Source organism: Mobula birostris, chromosome 2, assembly GCF_030028105.1.
Source record: "Mobula birostris isolate sMobBir1 chromosome 2, sMobBir1.hap1, whole genome shotgun sequence".
NCBI classification, from domain to species: Eukaryota; Metazoa; Chordata; class Chondrichthyes; order Myliobatiformes; family Myliobatidae; genus Mobula; species Mobula birostris.
The window spans coordinates 168776681-168791203 of NC_092371.1; the positions used below are offsets into that span (position 1 = coordinate 168776681).

The window sequence follows — 14523 nt, forward strand, 5'->3', positions numbered from 1 at the left end:
GCTGATAAAATGATAGCTCTACTAGCGGAACGATGAAAATTGAGAATGCCCTAGTGATTAGAACTGTAGGAGAATAGAATGTTGGAAGGTTGTAACACTGAAAAAGATTAGGTTGGTCAGAGTTAAGGTTATAGCGAAAGTAGAGAGGGTATGTTGGCATTTAAAATATGGATGAGATTTACTATTGAGTGTTGTCAAAGGTTGGAAACTGATCAAGATTAAAGAGGGATAAATTATCACAGTCTTATTTGTGTCAGATGTTATTTGTTGTGCTATGGGCTATTTTGCACTGTGATGATTCAAAGCTTAAAATAGTATTATGGGAAATATGGGAACAGATCTGGAATGTAATATTTTCAAGCACTTAAGAGGAAAGGGAAATTGCAGGCGGGACAACAGCTCTCAAAATAGAGGAATTAAACTTTGCTTTTCTGACAGGAAGGGTGATAACAGCAAATTTTAAGTAGTTGAGAACTGTACCCAAGAAGATAGATGATTTTTTTCCTTTTCTCAGCTGATCTGTGTGTCCATAAGTGAAGTTGGACAATTTTCTGTTCAGTGGAAGTATGGTTGGGGGAGCTGGAAATGAAAGTCATGTGTTTGAAACTTTGGGAGAGAATGTGGGGAGAATAAATTTGGTGGGGTATTGGGAAGGGGTGGAAGCATTTGGAGAATGTGAACTGATGATTTGTATCGTACAAAATTCTTGGAAGTAAGATTGGAAAAGGCGTATGTTGTCACGCCACCACATCATATGTGCGCACCTTGCTTAAAGTAAAAATGAAACTAGACAGGTCATTCCCGGTTCTGTTTTTGCTTTTAATTAGTTCTATGTTTTGGAATTACAAAACATAACAATTAGGTATTGCAATGTATAGCTACTGCAAACCAATTAAATTTCACAATATATGCCAGTGATATTAAACCTGATTCTAACTCTGATTCAAAAATAGGTTCTTATGTGGGTTTGCTTAACCAGTTCAGTCATTCATGGTGCTTACAAGCCAGTTGTGCTGATAAAAAGATTCTTTGCTTCACACAAGTAATTTGACCTAGCACTAGTTACTTAAGCATCCATGTCTAAGAGTACCTCTCCTGTTGGAAATAGATTGGAAACCCCCTAAGATCAGTTCCAATACATTTTCATTGAGTCTCCCACCCCAGCACTTCCATTGTAGCCTCTCTGATGGTTTCCCTATCAATTTGGGCTTTTTAAATGATTTATACTCTACTTTGTGTAAAAGCTGTTTAATTGACATAAAATCGTCCACCTTTTTTTATGGTTCTCATCAGACATGCCTCCTTTATTTTTAACTTAAGGTTTTGCTTAGTTGTGAAGTTCTTGACTTCATCTTTTTCTTAACCTCCAAGGATCAAGGTCATTTGTTTTTCTGTTAATTATTTTGATTCTGAGACCTCAAATCTTCTCATCCTATGTATTCCGCACATGTTCAAGGCATGCAAATTGTGAAGGAACGAGATAGCAATCAAAGTACTGGTGATTTAGTCCATAAGCCATAGAGCAGAATTAGCCCATTTGGTCCATCAAATCTGCTCCATCATTCCATCGTGGCTGATTTATTATTGCTCTCAACCCCATCCTCCCTGTTACCTTTGATGCCTTGACCAACAAAGAACTTATCATCCTCTGCTTTAAATATACCCATTGATGTGGCCTCCACAGCTGTCTGTGGCAATGAATTCCAAAGATTCACTACTGTCTGGTTTAAGAAATTCCTCTTCATATCTGTTCTAAAGAGATGTCTTTCTATTCTGACACTGTGCCCTCTGGTCCTAGAATCACTCACAATAGGAACCATTCTCTCCATACCCATTCTGTTTAGGCCTTTCAATATTTGATGGGTTTCAATGAAATTCCTCCTCATTCTTCTAAACTCCAGCAAGTACAGGCTCAGAGCCATTATTAAGCTCCTCATTGCAGTGAATGTGGCAATTATGAGGTGTTATGGAGAGAATCCAGTTTCAATGCTGCTGTCTTTAAATATTTCTTATTTTTAACTGAAAATTACAGTAAGAATTTCTGGAAATTACTGAATCCTGCTCTGTATCAGGCCTGACATGGTATCAGAGACTCCATTCATATGAATGGGTGACTCTCAGTCTTGAGAATGTGGAGTTGTTTTTCTTTAGTTTTATGGTTCTTCTTCTTTCTTTAACTCTGAGTGGAGTCATCGGGAGGCTGTCCTGACGGCATTTTTTTTAAGCAGGCTTTCTTATTTTTACGAGGCCAAGTTGCTAGCTCGACGCTCAACCCAGCATGGATGGAAAGCATGCAAGGGAGCTGGCTGGATTCGAACTCGGGAGCCTTCGCCCCGAAGTCCGGTGCTGATGCCACTACGCCACCAGCCGGTGGAGTTTTATGGTTACTGTTGATATATGTAGTGAAACCATCTTAATCAATCTAATTTATAAAGTTCATTTAAAATAATTCACATTACTGTTAAATTTTTAAATGACTGACTATAACATTTAAAACGTTAACAAAGCCACAATCCCAGCTTTACCTTGTATGAAATCCATTTCAAAGTCAAAGCAATCAGTGCAAGGTTCCCCTGTGGCCATTCACCTCAGCAACGAGAGTACCCCTTTCGATACTGCTGGAGGGGGAATGACCTATCAGGCACAGCAGCAGCAGCCAGACCAGTGGCACTGTGGCCAGCTTTGAGGCTCAGCAGGGAAGGGTGAAGTCAGGCAAAGTGTTGGGGATAGGAGACTTGATACGTAGGGGTATGGATAGGAGATTCTGTGGCTGCGAAAGAAAAACTAGGGTACAGGATGTCTCAGAGCGGCTCCAGAAGATTCTAAAGAGGGAGGATGAGCAGCCAGAGGCCATGGTGTACATTGGTACCAATGACATAGGTGAAAGGCAAAAAGAGTCCTGCTCAGTGAGTATAGGGAGTTTGAAAAAAGGCTGTAAAACAGGGCCTCCCAATGCCACGTGACAGTCAGGGCAGGAATACGAATATGATACAGATGAATGAGTGGCTGAGGAAGTGGTGCAGGGGGCAGTTAGCCATATCTCTGGATCATTGGGATCACTTCTGGGTACAAAAAGGACAAGTTATACCTGAACCCAAGGGGGACTAATATCTTTGTGGATAGGTTTATTAGAGCTGTTGGGGAGGGTTTAAACTAAATTGGTGGGGGCTGGGACTGGATTGATACAGCTGAGGATGGGGCAGTTGGTGTACAAGTCAATGCAGTGTGTAGTTAGACTGTGAGGATCAACAGACAGTGGGATGAGATGAAGTGTAATATGGGGGTAAAATCCAAAGGGGTGATGAATACGAGACTGAAGGTGTTGTATTTGAATGCATGCAGTATGTGGAATAAGGTAGGTGATCTTCTAGCACAGTTAGAGATTGGCAGGTATGATGCTGTAGGCATCAGTGAGATGTGGCTGAAAGAAGATCAAAGTTGGGAGCTCAACATCCAAGAATACACCTTGTATCGAAAGGACAGGCAGTTGGGCGAAGGGGGTGGGGTGGCTCTGTTGATAGAAAATGAAATAAAATCCTTTGATGTGACATAAGATCAGAAGATGAAGAATTCTTGTGGGTAGGGTTAAGAAACTACAAGGGTAAAAAGATCCTGATGGGAGTCTATATACAAATGCTCGAACAGCAGCTAGGATGTGTGATATAAATTTCAATGGGAAATAGTAAAGGTATGTAATATGGGCAATGTTATGATAGTCAAGGGGGATTTCAATATGCAAGTAGATTGGGAAAATCATGTTTGTGCTGGATCCCAAGAGAGGGTTTTTTTTAAAAAGTCTATAAGATGGCTTTTTAGAGCAGCTTGTGGTTGAGCCCATTGTGGGAAAGGCAATTCTGGATTGGATGGTTGTGTAATAAACCAGATTTTACTAGGGAGCTTAAGGTAAAGGAACCATTGGGAGGCAGTGATCATAATGTGTAGAATCCCCCCTGCAATTTGAAAGAGAGAGGATAAAGTCACATGTTTCAGTTTTACAGTAGAGTAAATGGAATTACAGAGCAGGACAATAGCATGGATGATGGCAGAACAGAAATGCCTGGAGTTTCTGGGGACAATTTGGAAGGCATTGGATAGATACATCTCAAAGATGAAGATATATTTTAAAGGGAGGATGAGGCAACTGTGGGTGACCAGGATAGTCAAAGACAGAATAAAAGTAAAAAAGATGACCTATCATATAGCAAAAATTTGTGGGTTTAGAGGATTGGGAAGCTTTTAAAAACTTATAGAATGCAACTAATAAAATCATAAGAGAGAAAAGATCAAATCTGAAGGTTAGCTAACCAAATATAAAAGTAGATACCAAATGCTTTTCAGGTTGCTGCAGCCATTGTTGGAGTGGCCATTGTGTAAGGTGGACAGTATTAGAGCGGTTTGGCCTTAGCTCAATAGCTTATGCAACTACAGGCTTGGACAAGCATAAGCGCAAACTCTTTACTGTAAGTCTGCAGTAAGTTGATTTTTCTGTTAGTACATACTATACCTAGTGCACTGAGAAAGGGTCCAGAGTATGTTCCTTGTGTGAGATGTGGGAACTTTGGGAGACTGCCAGTCTCCCTGATAACTACAGCTGCACAAAGTACACTGGGCTGTAGCTCCTTAGAGATTTTGTTAAGGAACTGGAGCTACAGCTTGATGACCTTCAGCTTGTATAGGAGAATGAGTTGGTGATAGATAAGAACTACAGGGAGGTAGTCACCCCAAAAATGCAGGAAGCAGGTGCATGGGTGACTGTCAGAGAGGGAGAGAGAAAGGGAATAGGCAGCCGCTGCAGAATACCCTTCAAAACAAGTGTATTGCTTTGGATACTGTCCAAAGGGGGTGGGGGTGGAATGACCTGCGGTGAGTAGATCTCTAGCACTAAGTCTGGGTCTGTGGCTCAGAAGGGAAGAGGGGAGAAAAGCTGAGATGTAGTGATAAGGGATTCACTGGTTAGAGGAACAGAAAGGAGATTCTGTGGATGAGAACGAGATGCCTGGATAGTTTGTTGCTTCCCAAGCGCCAGAGTCTCAAGTTCGTCATCCATGATAACAACCTTGTTATTTTTGCACCTTTCCAAAATCTGCCTCCCAATCTGCTCTGTATGTCTGCTGCTACCAGGGGGCCTATAGAATACCACCAATAGAGTAACTGCTCCCTTCCTGTTCCTGACTTCCACCCATACTGACTCAAAAGAGGATCTTGCTACATTACCCACCCCTCCTCCCCTCCCCCCATTCCTGCCCTGGTGCCAGCCAAGTCTCTGTAATGGCCACTACATCATAATTCCATGTATGTATCCAAGCTCTCAGTTCATCACCTTTGTTCCTGATGCTTCTTGCATTGAGATACACACACTTCAGCGCTTCTGCCTTACTACCTTTACACCATTTATTCTGCTTCTCTTTCCTCAAAGCCTCTCTGTATGTGAGATCTGGCTTTACTCCATGCACTTCTTTCACTGCTCTATCGCTCCGGGTCCCATCCCCCTTGCAAATTAGTTTAAACCCTCCCGAACCATGCTAGCAAACCTACCTGCAAGGATATTGCTCCCCCTTGGGTTCAGGTGCAACCCATCCAATCTGTACAGGTCCCACCTTCCCCAGAAGAGATCCCAATGATCCAAAAATCTAAAACCCTGCTCCCTGCACCAACTCCTCAGCCATGCATTCAACTGCTATCTCCTCCATTACACCCAGCTATTGTTGAGTCATCAGAAATTTCTGCAGATGACATGACTCGAAGTGTTGTATCTAAAATCCAAGGTATACAGGGTAAACAGGAAGGAAGCCAGTACTGTCCCCTCTGGGGCTCCAGTGCTGCTTATAGCCATGTCTGACACACAGCTCTGAAGCCACACCAACTGTAGTTTGTCTGTCAGGTAGTCCATTATCCAGGATACAATGGAAGCGCCAGTCTGCATTGAATGGAGCTTTCCCCCAGCAATGAGGGCTGTATGGTATTGAAGGCACTTGAGAAATGAAAAAACATGATCCTCACAGAGCTGCTGTGCTTATCCAAATGGGAGTAGGCTCTGTTCAGCAGGTAGGTGACAGCATCATCGACTCCAGTGTGCTTCTGGTGGGCAAACTGCAGGGGATTGAGGGCTGATCTGACTAGGTTCAGAGGTGAGCCAGGACCAGCCTTTTGAGGGTCTTCATGATGTATGAGGTCAGGGCCACTGGATGGTAGTCATTCAAGACTTTCGATTGGCCCTTGGGTGCTGGGACCACACAACTGCTCAGCACACTCCTTCAGGACCTTGGGGTTCACACCGTTCGGTCCCAATGCTCTTGCATTTCTTTTAATTCTGAAGAAGGAAATCAGCATTGCTAAAAGAAGACATGAGTTTCCTCTGGAAGACTAGGTGAGAGAGAATCCCAAGGGCTTCTACAGATATATTACAAGCAAAAGGATTACAAAGTACAAAATTAGTCCTCTGGAAGATTAGAGTGGTATTCTATGTATGGAGCAAAAAGAGATGGGGGGAGTTCTCATGGATTTTTTGCACCTGTATTTACTCAGGAGATGAACACAGATTTTATAGATATGAGGAAATGTAGCTTCGAGGTCATGGACCCTATACAGATTAGAGTGGAAAGGATGTTTGCCATTTTGAAGGAAATTAGGATGGACAAATCCCCAGGACCTGACAAGGTGACAAAAGGTGTTCTGCGGCAGTCAGCGTTGGGACCGCTTCTTTTCATGTTATATGTCAACAATTTGGATTCCCCATTCTCCAGCCCTTTATCTCTTTCACTTAACAGCTCCCCAGTTCTTTATTTCACCCCTCCCCCTCTCCTGGTTTCAACTTGTACTTCTTCCTCCCTTCCCCCACCTTCTTACTCTACCTCCCATCTTTTTTTCCAGTCCCGATGAAGGGTCTCAGCCGGAAATGTCAACTGTTTATTCTTTTCCATAGCTGCTGCTTGGCCTGCTGAATTCCTCCAGCATTTCGTGTGTGTTGCTTGGATGATGGAATTGATGGCTTTGTGGCTCAGTTTGCAGACAATAGAAAGATAGCTAAAGGGACAGATAGTATTGAGGAAGCAGGGAGTCTGCAGAAGGACTTTGATAGATTAGGAGAATGGGCAAAGAAGTGGTAGATGGAATATAGTGTCGTGAAGTGTACAATCATGCACTTTGGTAGAAGGAATAAAGGCGTAGACCAGGGATTCCCATCCTTTTTCACACTGCGGACCGGCTTCATATTGAGAATATTCTTGCGGACCGGCCGACCGGGGTGGTGGGGGGTTTGCCAACGGACAAGAGTAGCAGTCAAATACGCTAGGTTTTCCCCAAGATAGACTACAATGACCATGAAGCCTTGCGTGGGCACCAGTGCGCATTCGTGATTTGGCATGTGTGTATGATTTTTTTCTACAAATCGTTTTTGGCAATTCTGTTCGGAGGGGGTCTTATTTATGACCGGAATATCAGTGATAAGTGGCTAATACACCCAATTTCTTTTCTAAAAGGGTTTATCTAACGAATTTAATACTAAACACACAGTGCATATTTTCCTTGCATAAATATAGTGATAAGTCAATTATCAGGGGAGCTTGAAGTAAGTGTTGAACAAACTTCCGGTAGAAGTGGTAGAGGCAGGTTCGATATTATCATTCAAAGAAAAATTAGAGTAGCATTAAAATTAGAGTAGGTGAGCGTAGCATTTGGCATGGACGGAAAGGGGAGAGATGGCCTGTTTCCGTGCTGTAATTGTTATATGGTTATATAAGTCAATAGCATCATAACATTTTAAGTAACGTTTGGATATTAAACACACAGCACGTTTTTCCCGTATGAACATATAAAATCATTGAAACACACCAATATCGCTGAATCAGTGGGAGCCCTGGGCTTATTTTCCTGCAACAACACGGTCCTATCAAAGGGTGACGGGAGACAGCGATACTTGAACGGGGTTCCTTATGTCCAGTCTGTTCCGCAGTTTAGTTTTCATTGCATTCATTGCAGAGATATGTTGGAAATGGAAGCAACGTTTTCAGTGCTTTCGTGGCTATCTCAGGATATTTAGCCTTGACTTTGATCCAGAATGCCGGCAGAGATGTTATGTCAAACATACTTTTCAGCCTGCCGTCACTTGCAAGCTCGAGAAGTTGATCTCTTTCCCGCACTGACATGGATGACGCGCGGGTAATGACCTCACATGCGTGATGGCTCAACAGTAGGCATGACAGGGAATGAGGGAAGGTGCAGCTGACTCATATCACCAAATCATATAGCTTCCTCGCGGCCCGGTAGCGCATGCTTTGCGGCCCGGTGGTTGGGGGCCGCTGGCGTAGACTATTTTCTAAGCAGGGAGAAAATTCAAAAATCAGAAGTGCAAAGAGACTTGGGAATCTTTGTGCAGAATTCCCTAAAGTTTAACTTGCAGGTTGAACCATTGGTAAGGAAGACAATTGCAATGTTAGCATTCATTTCAAGAGGATGGGAACCGAAGGGCAAGGGTGTGATGCTGAAACTTTTTAAGGCATTGGTCAGACCACACTTGGGGTATTGTGATCCTTCTCTAAAAGATGTGCTAACGTTGGAGAGGTTCAGAAGAATGATTGAGAATGAAGGGATTAATGTATGAGGAGCATATAAGACCATAAGACAAAGGAGCAGAAGTAGGCCATTCGGTCCATCGAGTCTGCTCCGCCATTTTATCATGAGCTGATCCATTCTCCTATTTAGTCCCACTCCCTCGCCTTCTCACCATAACCTTTGATGCCCTGGCTACTCAGATACCTATCAGTCTCTGCCTTAAATACACCCAATGACTTGGCCTCCACTGCTGACTGTGGCAACAAATTCCATAGATTCACCACCCTCTGACTAAAAAAAATTTCTTCGCATTTCTGTTCTGAATGGGCGCCCTTCAATCCTTAAATCCTGCCCTCTCGTACTAGACTCCCCCATCATGGGAAACAACTTTGCCACATCCACTCTGTCCATGCCTTTTAACATTCAAAATGTTTCTGAGGTCTCCCCTCATTCTTCTAAACTCCAAGGAATAGAGTCCAAGAGTGGACAAATGTTCCTCATATGTTAACCCTCTCATTCCGGGAATCATTCTAGTGAATCTTCTCTGTACCCTCTCCAACGTCAGCACATCCTTTCTTAAATAAGGAGACCAAAACTGCCCACAGTACTCCAAGTGAGGTCTCACCAGCACCTTATAGAGCCTCAACATCACATCCCTGCTCCTATACTCTATTCCTCTAGAAATGAATGCCAACATTGCATTCGCCGCCTTCACTACTGACTCAACCTGGAGGTTAACTTTAAGGGTATCCTGTACGAGGACTCCCAAGTCCCGTTGCATCTCAGAACTTTGAGTTCTTTCCCCATTTAAATAATAGTCTGCCTGTTTATTTTTTCTGCCAAAGGGCATAACCATACACTTTCCAACATTGTACTTCATTTGCCACTTCTCTGCCCATTCTTCCAATCTATCCAAGTCTCTCTGCAGACTGTCCGTTTCCTCAGCACTATCGGCTCCTCCACCTACCTTCATATCGTCAGCAAACTTAGCCACAAAGCCATATTCCATAATCCAAATCGTTGATGTACAATGTAAAAAGAAGCGGCCCTAACACTGATCCCTGTAGAACACCACTGGTAACCGGCAGCCAACCAGAATAGGATCCCTTTATTCCCACTCTCTGTTTCCTGCCACTCAGCCAACGCTATATCCACATATGTAACTTTCCCGTAATTCCATGGGCTCTTATCTTGTTAAGTAGCCTCATGTGTGGCACCTTGTCAAAGGCCTTCTGAAAATCCAAATATACAACATCCACTGCATCTCCCTTGTCTAGCCTACTGGTAATTTCCTCAAAAAATTGTAATAGGTTTGTCAGGCAGGATTTTCCTTTAAGGAATCCATGCTGAGTTCTGCCTATCTTGTCATATGCCTCCAGGTACTCTGTCACCTCATCCTTGACAATCGACTCCAACAACTTCCCAACCACCGACGTCAAGCTAACAGGTCTATAATTTCCTTTTTGCTTCCTTGCCCCCTTCTTAAATAGCGGAGTGACATTTGCAATCTTCCAGTCTTCCGGAACCATGCCAGAATCTATCGACTTTTGAAAGATCATCGCTAATGCCTCCGCAATCTCCACAGCTACTTCCTTCAGAACACGAGGGTGCATTCCATCTGGTCCAGGAGATTTATCTACCTTTAGCCTATTCAGCTTCCTGAGTACTTTCTCTGTCGTAATTGTGACTGAGCACACTTCTCTTCCCTGCCACCCTTGAGTGTCTGGTATACTGCTGATGTCTTCCTCAGCGAAGACTGATGCAAAATACTCATTCAGTTCCTCTGCCATCTCCTTATCTCCCATTACAATTTCTCCAGCATCATTTTCTATCGGTCCTATATCTACTCTCACCTGTCTTTTACTCTATATACTTGAAAAAGCTTTTAGTATCCTCTTTGATGGTTCTTGGGCCTGTGTTCACTAGGACTTAGAATAATGAGGGAGAATCATATTGAAAACTATTGAATATTGAAAGACCTAGACAGAGTGGATGTGGAGAGGATGGTTCCTATCATGAGTGAGTCTAGGACCAGAGTGCTCAGCCTCAGAATAAAGGAATGTCCATTTAGAACAGAGATAAGGAGGAATTTCTTTGGCCAGAGGATGGAGAATCTGTGGAATTCATTGCCACAGATACTGTAGATGCCAGATCGTTGAGTATATTTAAAGCAGATGTTGATAGGTTCTTTGCTAGTCAGGGTGTCAAAGGTTATGGGGAGAATGTGACTGAGAGGGATAATAAATCAGCCATGATGAAAATACCAGAATGACCCGATGGGCCGAGTGGCCTAATTCTGCTCCTATGTTTTATGGTCTTATGATCTAAATTTATTATCAAAGGTCATATATGTCACCATATACAGTCCTGAGGTTCATTTTCTTGCAGACGTTCATTGTAAATACAAAGAAACAAAAAAAATTAATAATAATAAATAAGCAATAAATATCAAGAATCACTAGTTCGTTAAGATGGTTCATAAGTACTTTTCCTAAAGGGAAATTACAGGCTGCAGATTGCATTGAGAGTAGTTCAGAAGTATATTTAGAAGCTCTGTAAGCTGCTGGCAAACTGTCACGCTATTTCACCAGCACCATCTTAATAAAAAGACCCAGCATTCCTCTGCTGAGACCTACTTGCCACCTGACTCCCAGATACAGAGTCAGTGATTTTGGGGAAAGGGCATGGTTCCAAAAAATTTTACATTTTATGAGATAGACACACAAAGAACTACTTTACAGTGGAATCAGGGATCAGACACATTAAAGATTTTAGTCACAATATCTTTTTCTGCTTGTTAACAGCTTAAAGTTCCTATTTTGTAGATAGGCAATTCTTAATGTGCATATTTTCAACTTTTAATTCTGCTTTTTACTATTTAGGACTCAACCCTGTCGTGTTCTCAAGATCAAAAACAACAACAGCAACCTCTCTCTCTGCAAGTAACTCCCACAGACTACCTCTTGGGTATTGCAGATCTGACTGGAGAATTGATGCGCTTGTGTATCACCAGTGTAGGAAATGGAGATACTGAAACACCCTTTGAAGTAAGCCAGTTTCTACGTGCTGTCTACGATGGGTTTACCTACATAGGCAATACTGGACCATATGAAGTTTCCAAGAAGCTTTACACATTGAAACAAAGTTTAGGGAAAGTAGAAGATGCCTGTTACATGTTGACTGTGAGGGGCTCTGAAATTCCAAAACATGTGCTTGCTGATGTTCTGAGTTCTAAATCATCCATGATTGAACATGTGGAAGGTGTATAGTTAATGAAATATTTCATGAGAGCACTTCGGTCTTTTGATATATGCAAATTAGTGAATTAGCTTGATATAATACAAATATAGTAATATGAATTTGTTTCACATGAATTGCAACCACTGTTATGAAATGTGTTTGTACTACTTCAAAACATATTTGGTTGTAATCTGTGCACAGGAACTAGGGATTTTTTATTCCCACAGATTTCAAAAAAAGTTTAATGTGATGTTTGAAACAAGTTTTATTCCGTCAAAGGCTGCACATTTGATATGTATTTTCAGTAAAAAAAAATCTATGAATATGACAGAACAATATTGTTTCTTTAAATGGTGGTTGTCCATCATATCTGACAATGACAGTAAACCTAATTATTTAAGTAGATCATTGATTAATAACCCAATTTTATAAAGTTTCACCACTCTATTCTGGCTACCTTATTGAATGCTTTCATTTTAAATGCTACACCCTTTTATGTTGAGGTGTAAAGTTTTGTTCATAATTCAAAGTTCCACCTGACTGCTGAAGATTAATTTCTGTTGAATGGGCTTCCAATGTTTATGCCAATAGAACATATTCTTTGTGTTTTTTTGCATTATTTTGACCAGATAGCTACAAAATGCACTCTTGATATGAAACTAAACTATGGTTATTTTTACTTCTGGGTTTGAACTTCTTTTTGTATAAAAGATGGATTTACCTTGGATTATCATTGTAAATATGTAACAGCTTAATTTACAATATTTTTGCAGGAAACTGTTCTTCCACACTTATTTACCCAAAAATAAATTCATTTGACTACTCTAAAAGAGAAGACTCCTGAGTTTTCATTTCCCCAACTAAATGAAAAAACAAGGCATTACACAGTAAGATAATGTTGTTAAGTCTCTAAAAATGTTATGGTTTTAAACTCAGAACAGTACTTAAAGAAAACAAAAATAGTGTATACAATAAAGGCTGGACCATTGAGCACACCTACATGGGGCACTGTCACAGGAAAGCGGCATTCATTATGAAAGACCCTCACATTCCAGGCCGTGCTTTCTTGCTGCTGCCATTGGGAAAGAGGCATAGGAGCTTGGGACCCACATCACCAGCATATGTTGTGAAATTTGTTAACTTTGTGGCAGCAGTACAATGCAATACATGAGAAATCCAGAAAAAAACTGAATTACAATAATCATATATTAAATATTTATATTAAATAGTTAAGTTAACATTAGTAGTGCAAAAAACAGAAATAAATGATTTAAAAAAAAAAAAAAAAAAAAGTAGTGAGGTGGTGTTCATGGGTTCAGTGTCCATTTAGAAATTGGGTGCTAGAGGGGAAGAAACTGTTCTTGAATCACTGAGTGGGTGCCTTTAGGCTTCTGTATCTCCTTCCGGACAGTAACAATAAGAGGGCATGTGCTGGGTGGTGGGGATCCTTAATGATGGATGCTGCCTTCCTGAGGCACTGCTCCTTGAAGATGTCTTGGATACTATAAAGGCTAGTACTCAGAATTCAGAATCAGGTTTATTATCAGTGGCATGTGACATGAAATTTGTTAACCTAGCAGCAGCAGTTCAATTCAATACATAATCTAGCAGAGAAATAATAATAAATAAAATAAAACATAATAAATAAACAAGTAAATCAATGATGTATGTTGAATAGATTTTTTAAAAATGTGCAAATACTATATATTTTTTAAAAAAGTGAGGCAGTGTCCAAAGCTTCAATGTCCATTTAGGAATTGGTTGGCAGAGGGGAAGAAGCTGTTCCTGAATCGCTGAGTGTGTGCCTTCAGGCTTCTGTACCTCCTACCTGATGGTACCAGTGTTAAAAGGGCATGCCTTGGGTGCTGGAGGTCCTTAATAATGAACACTACCTTTCTGAGACACCACTCCCTAAAGATGTCCTGGGTACTTTGTAGGCTAGTACCCAAGATGGAGCTGACTAGATTTACAACCTTCTGCAGCTTCTCTTGGTCCTGTGCAGTAGCCCCTCCATACCAGACAGTGATGCAGCCTGTCAGAATGCTCTCCACAGTTCAGCAATAGAAGTTTTTGAGTGTATTTGTTGACATGCCAAATGTCTTCAAACTCCTAATGAAGTATAGCCACTGTCTTGCCTTCTGTATAGTTACATCAATATGTTGCAACCAGGTTTGGTCTTCAGAGATATTGACACCCAGGAACTTGAAGCTGCTCACTCTATCCACTTCTGATCCTTCCATAAGGATTAGTTTGTGTTCCCTCATTCTACCCTTTCTGAAGTCCACAATCAACTCTTTGGTCTTACTAACGTTGAGTGCAAGGTTGTTCCCTCAATTCCACTCAATTAGCTGGTATATCTCACTCCTGTATGCCCTCTCAGCACCATCTTAGATTCTGCCAACAATGGTTGTATCATTGGCAAATGTATATATAGCATTTGAGCCATGCATAGCCACACAGTCATGGGTGTAGAGAGAGTGGAGCAATAGGCTAAGCACACATCCCTTTGGTGTACCAGTATTGATTATCAGTGAGGTGGAGATGTTATTTCCAATCCACACATTCCGGTTAGGAAGTCGAGGATTCAGTTCAATGATCAGTCTATTGAACCAGATGGGATAAATTCACTCAACTTCACTCACCCCAACTCTGAACTGTTCCCACAACCTGTAGACTCTTCATCTCACATTCTCGATATTTATGACTTACTTATTATTATTTCTCTTTGTACTT

The 14523-nt window shown here is 41.5% G+C and overlaps 1 protein-coding gene across 1 annotated transcript in view; it reads left to right on the forward strand.

The window, feature by feature from the left end:
- tsnax (translin-associated factor X) overlaps positions 1-12606 on the forward strand; it is an 81421-nt gene extending 68815 nt beyond the window's left edge. The window contains exon 6 of the mRNA XM_072251066.1: positions 11433-12606. Coding sequence (XP_072107167.1) covers positions 11433-11819 — 387 coding nt within the window. The 3' untranslated portion in view covers positions 11820-12606. The remainder of the gene's footprint in view (positions 1-11432) is intronic.
- The last annotated feature ends 1917 nt before the right edge of the window (positions 12607-14523 follow it).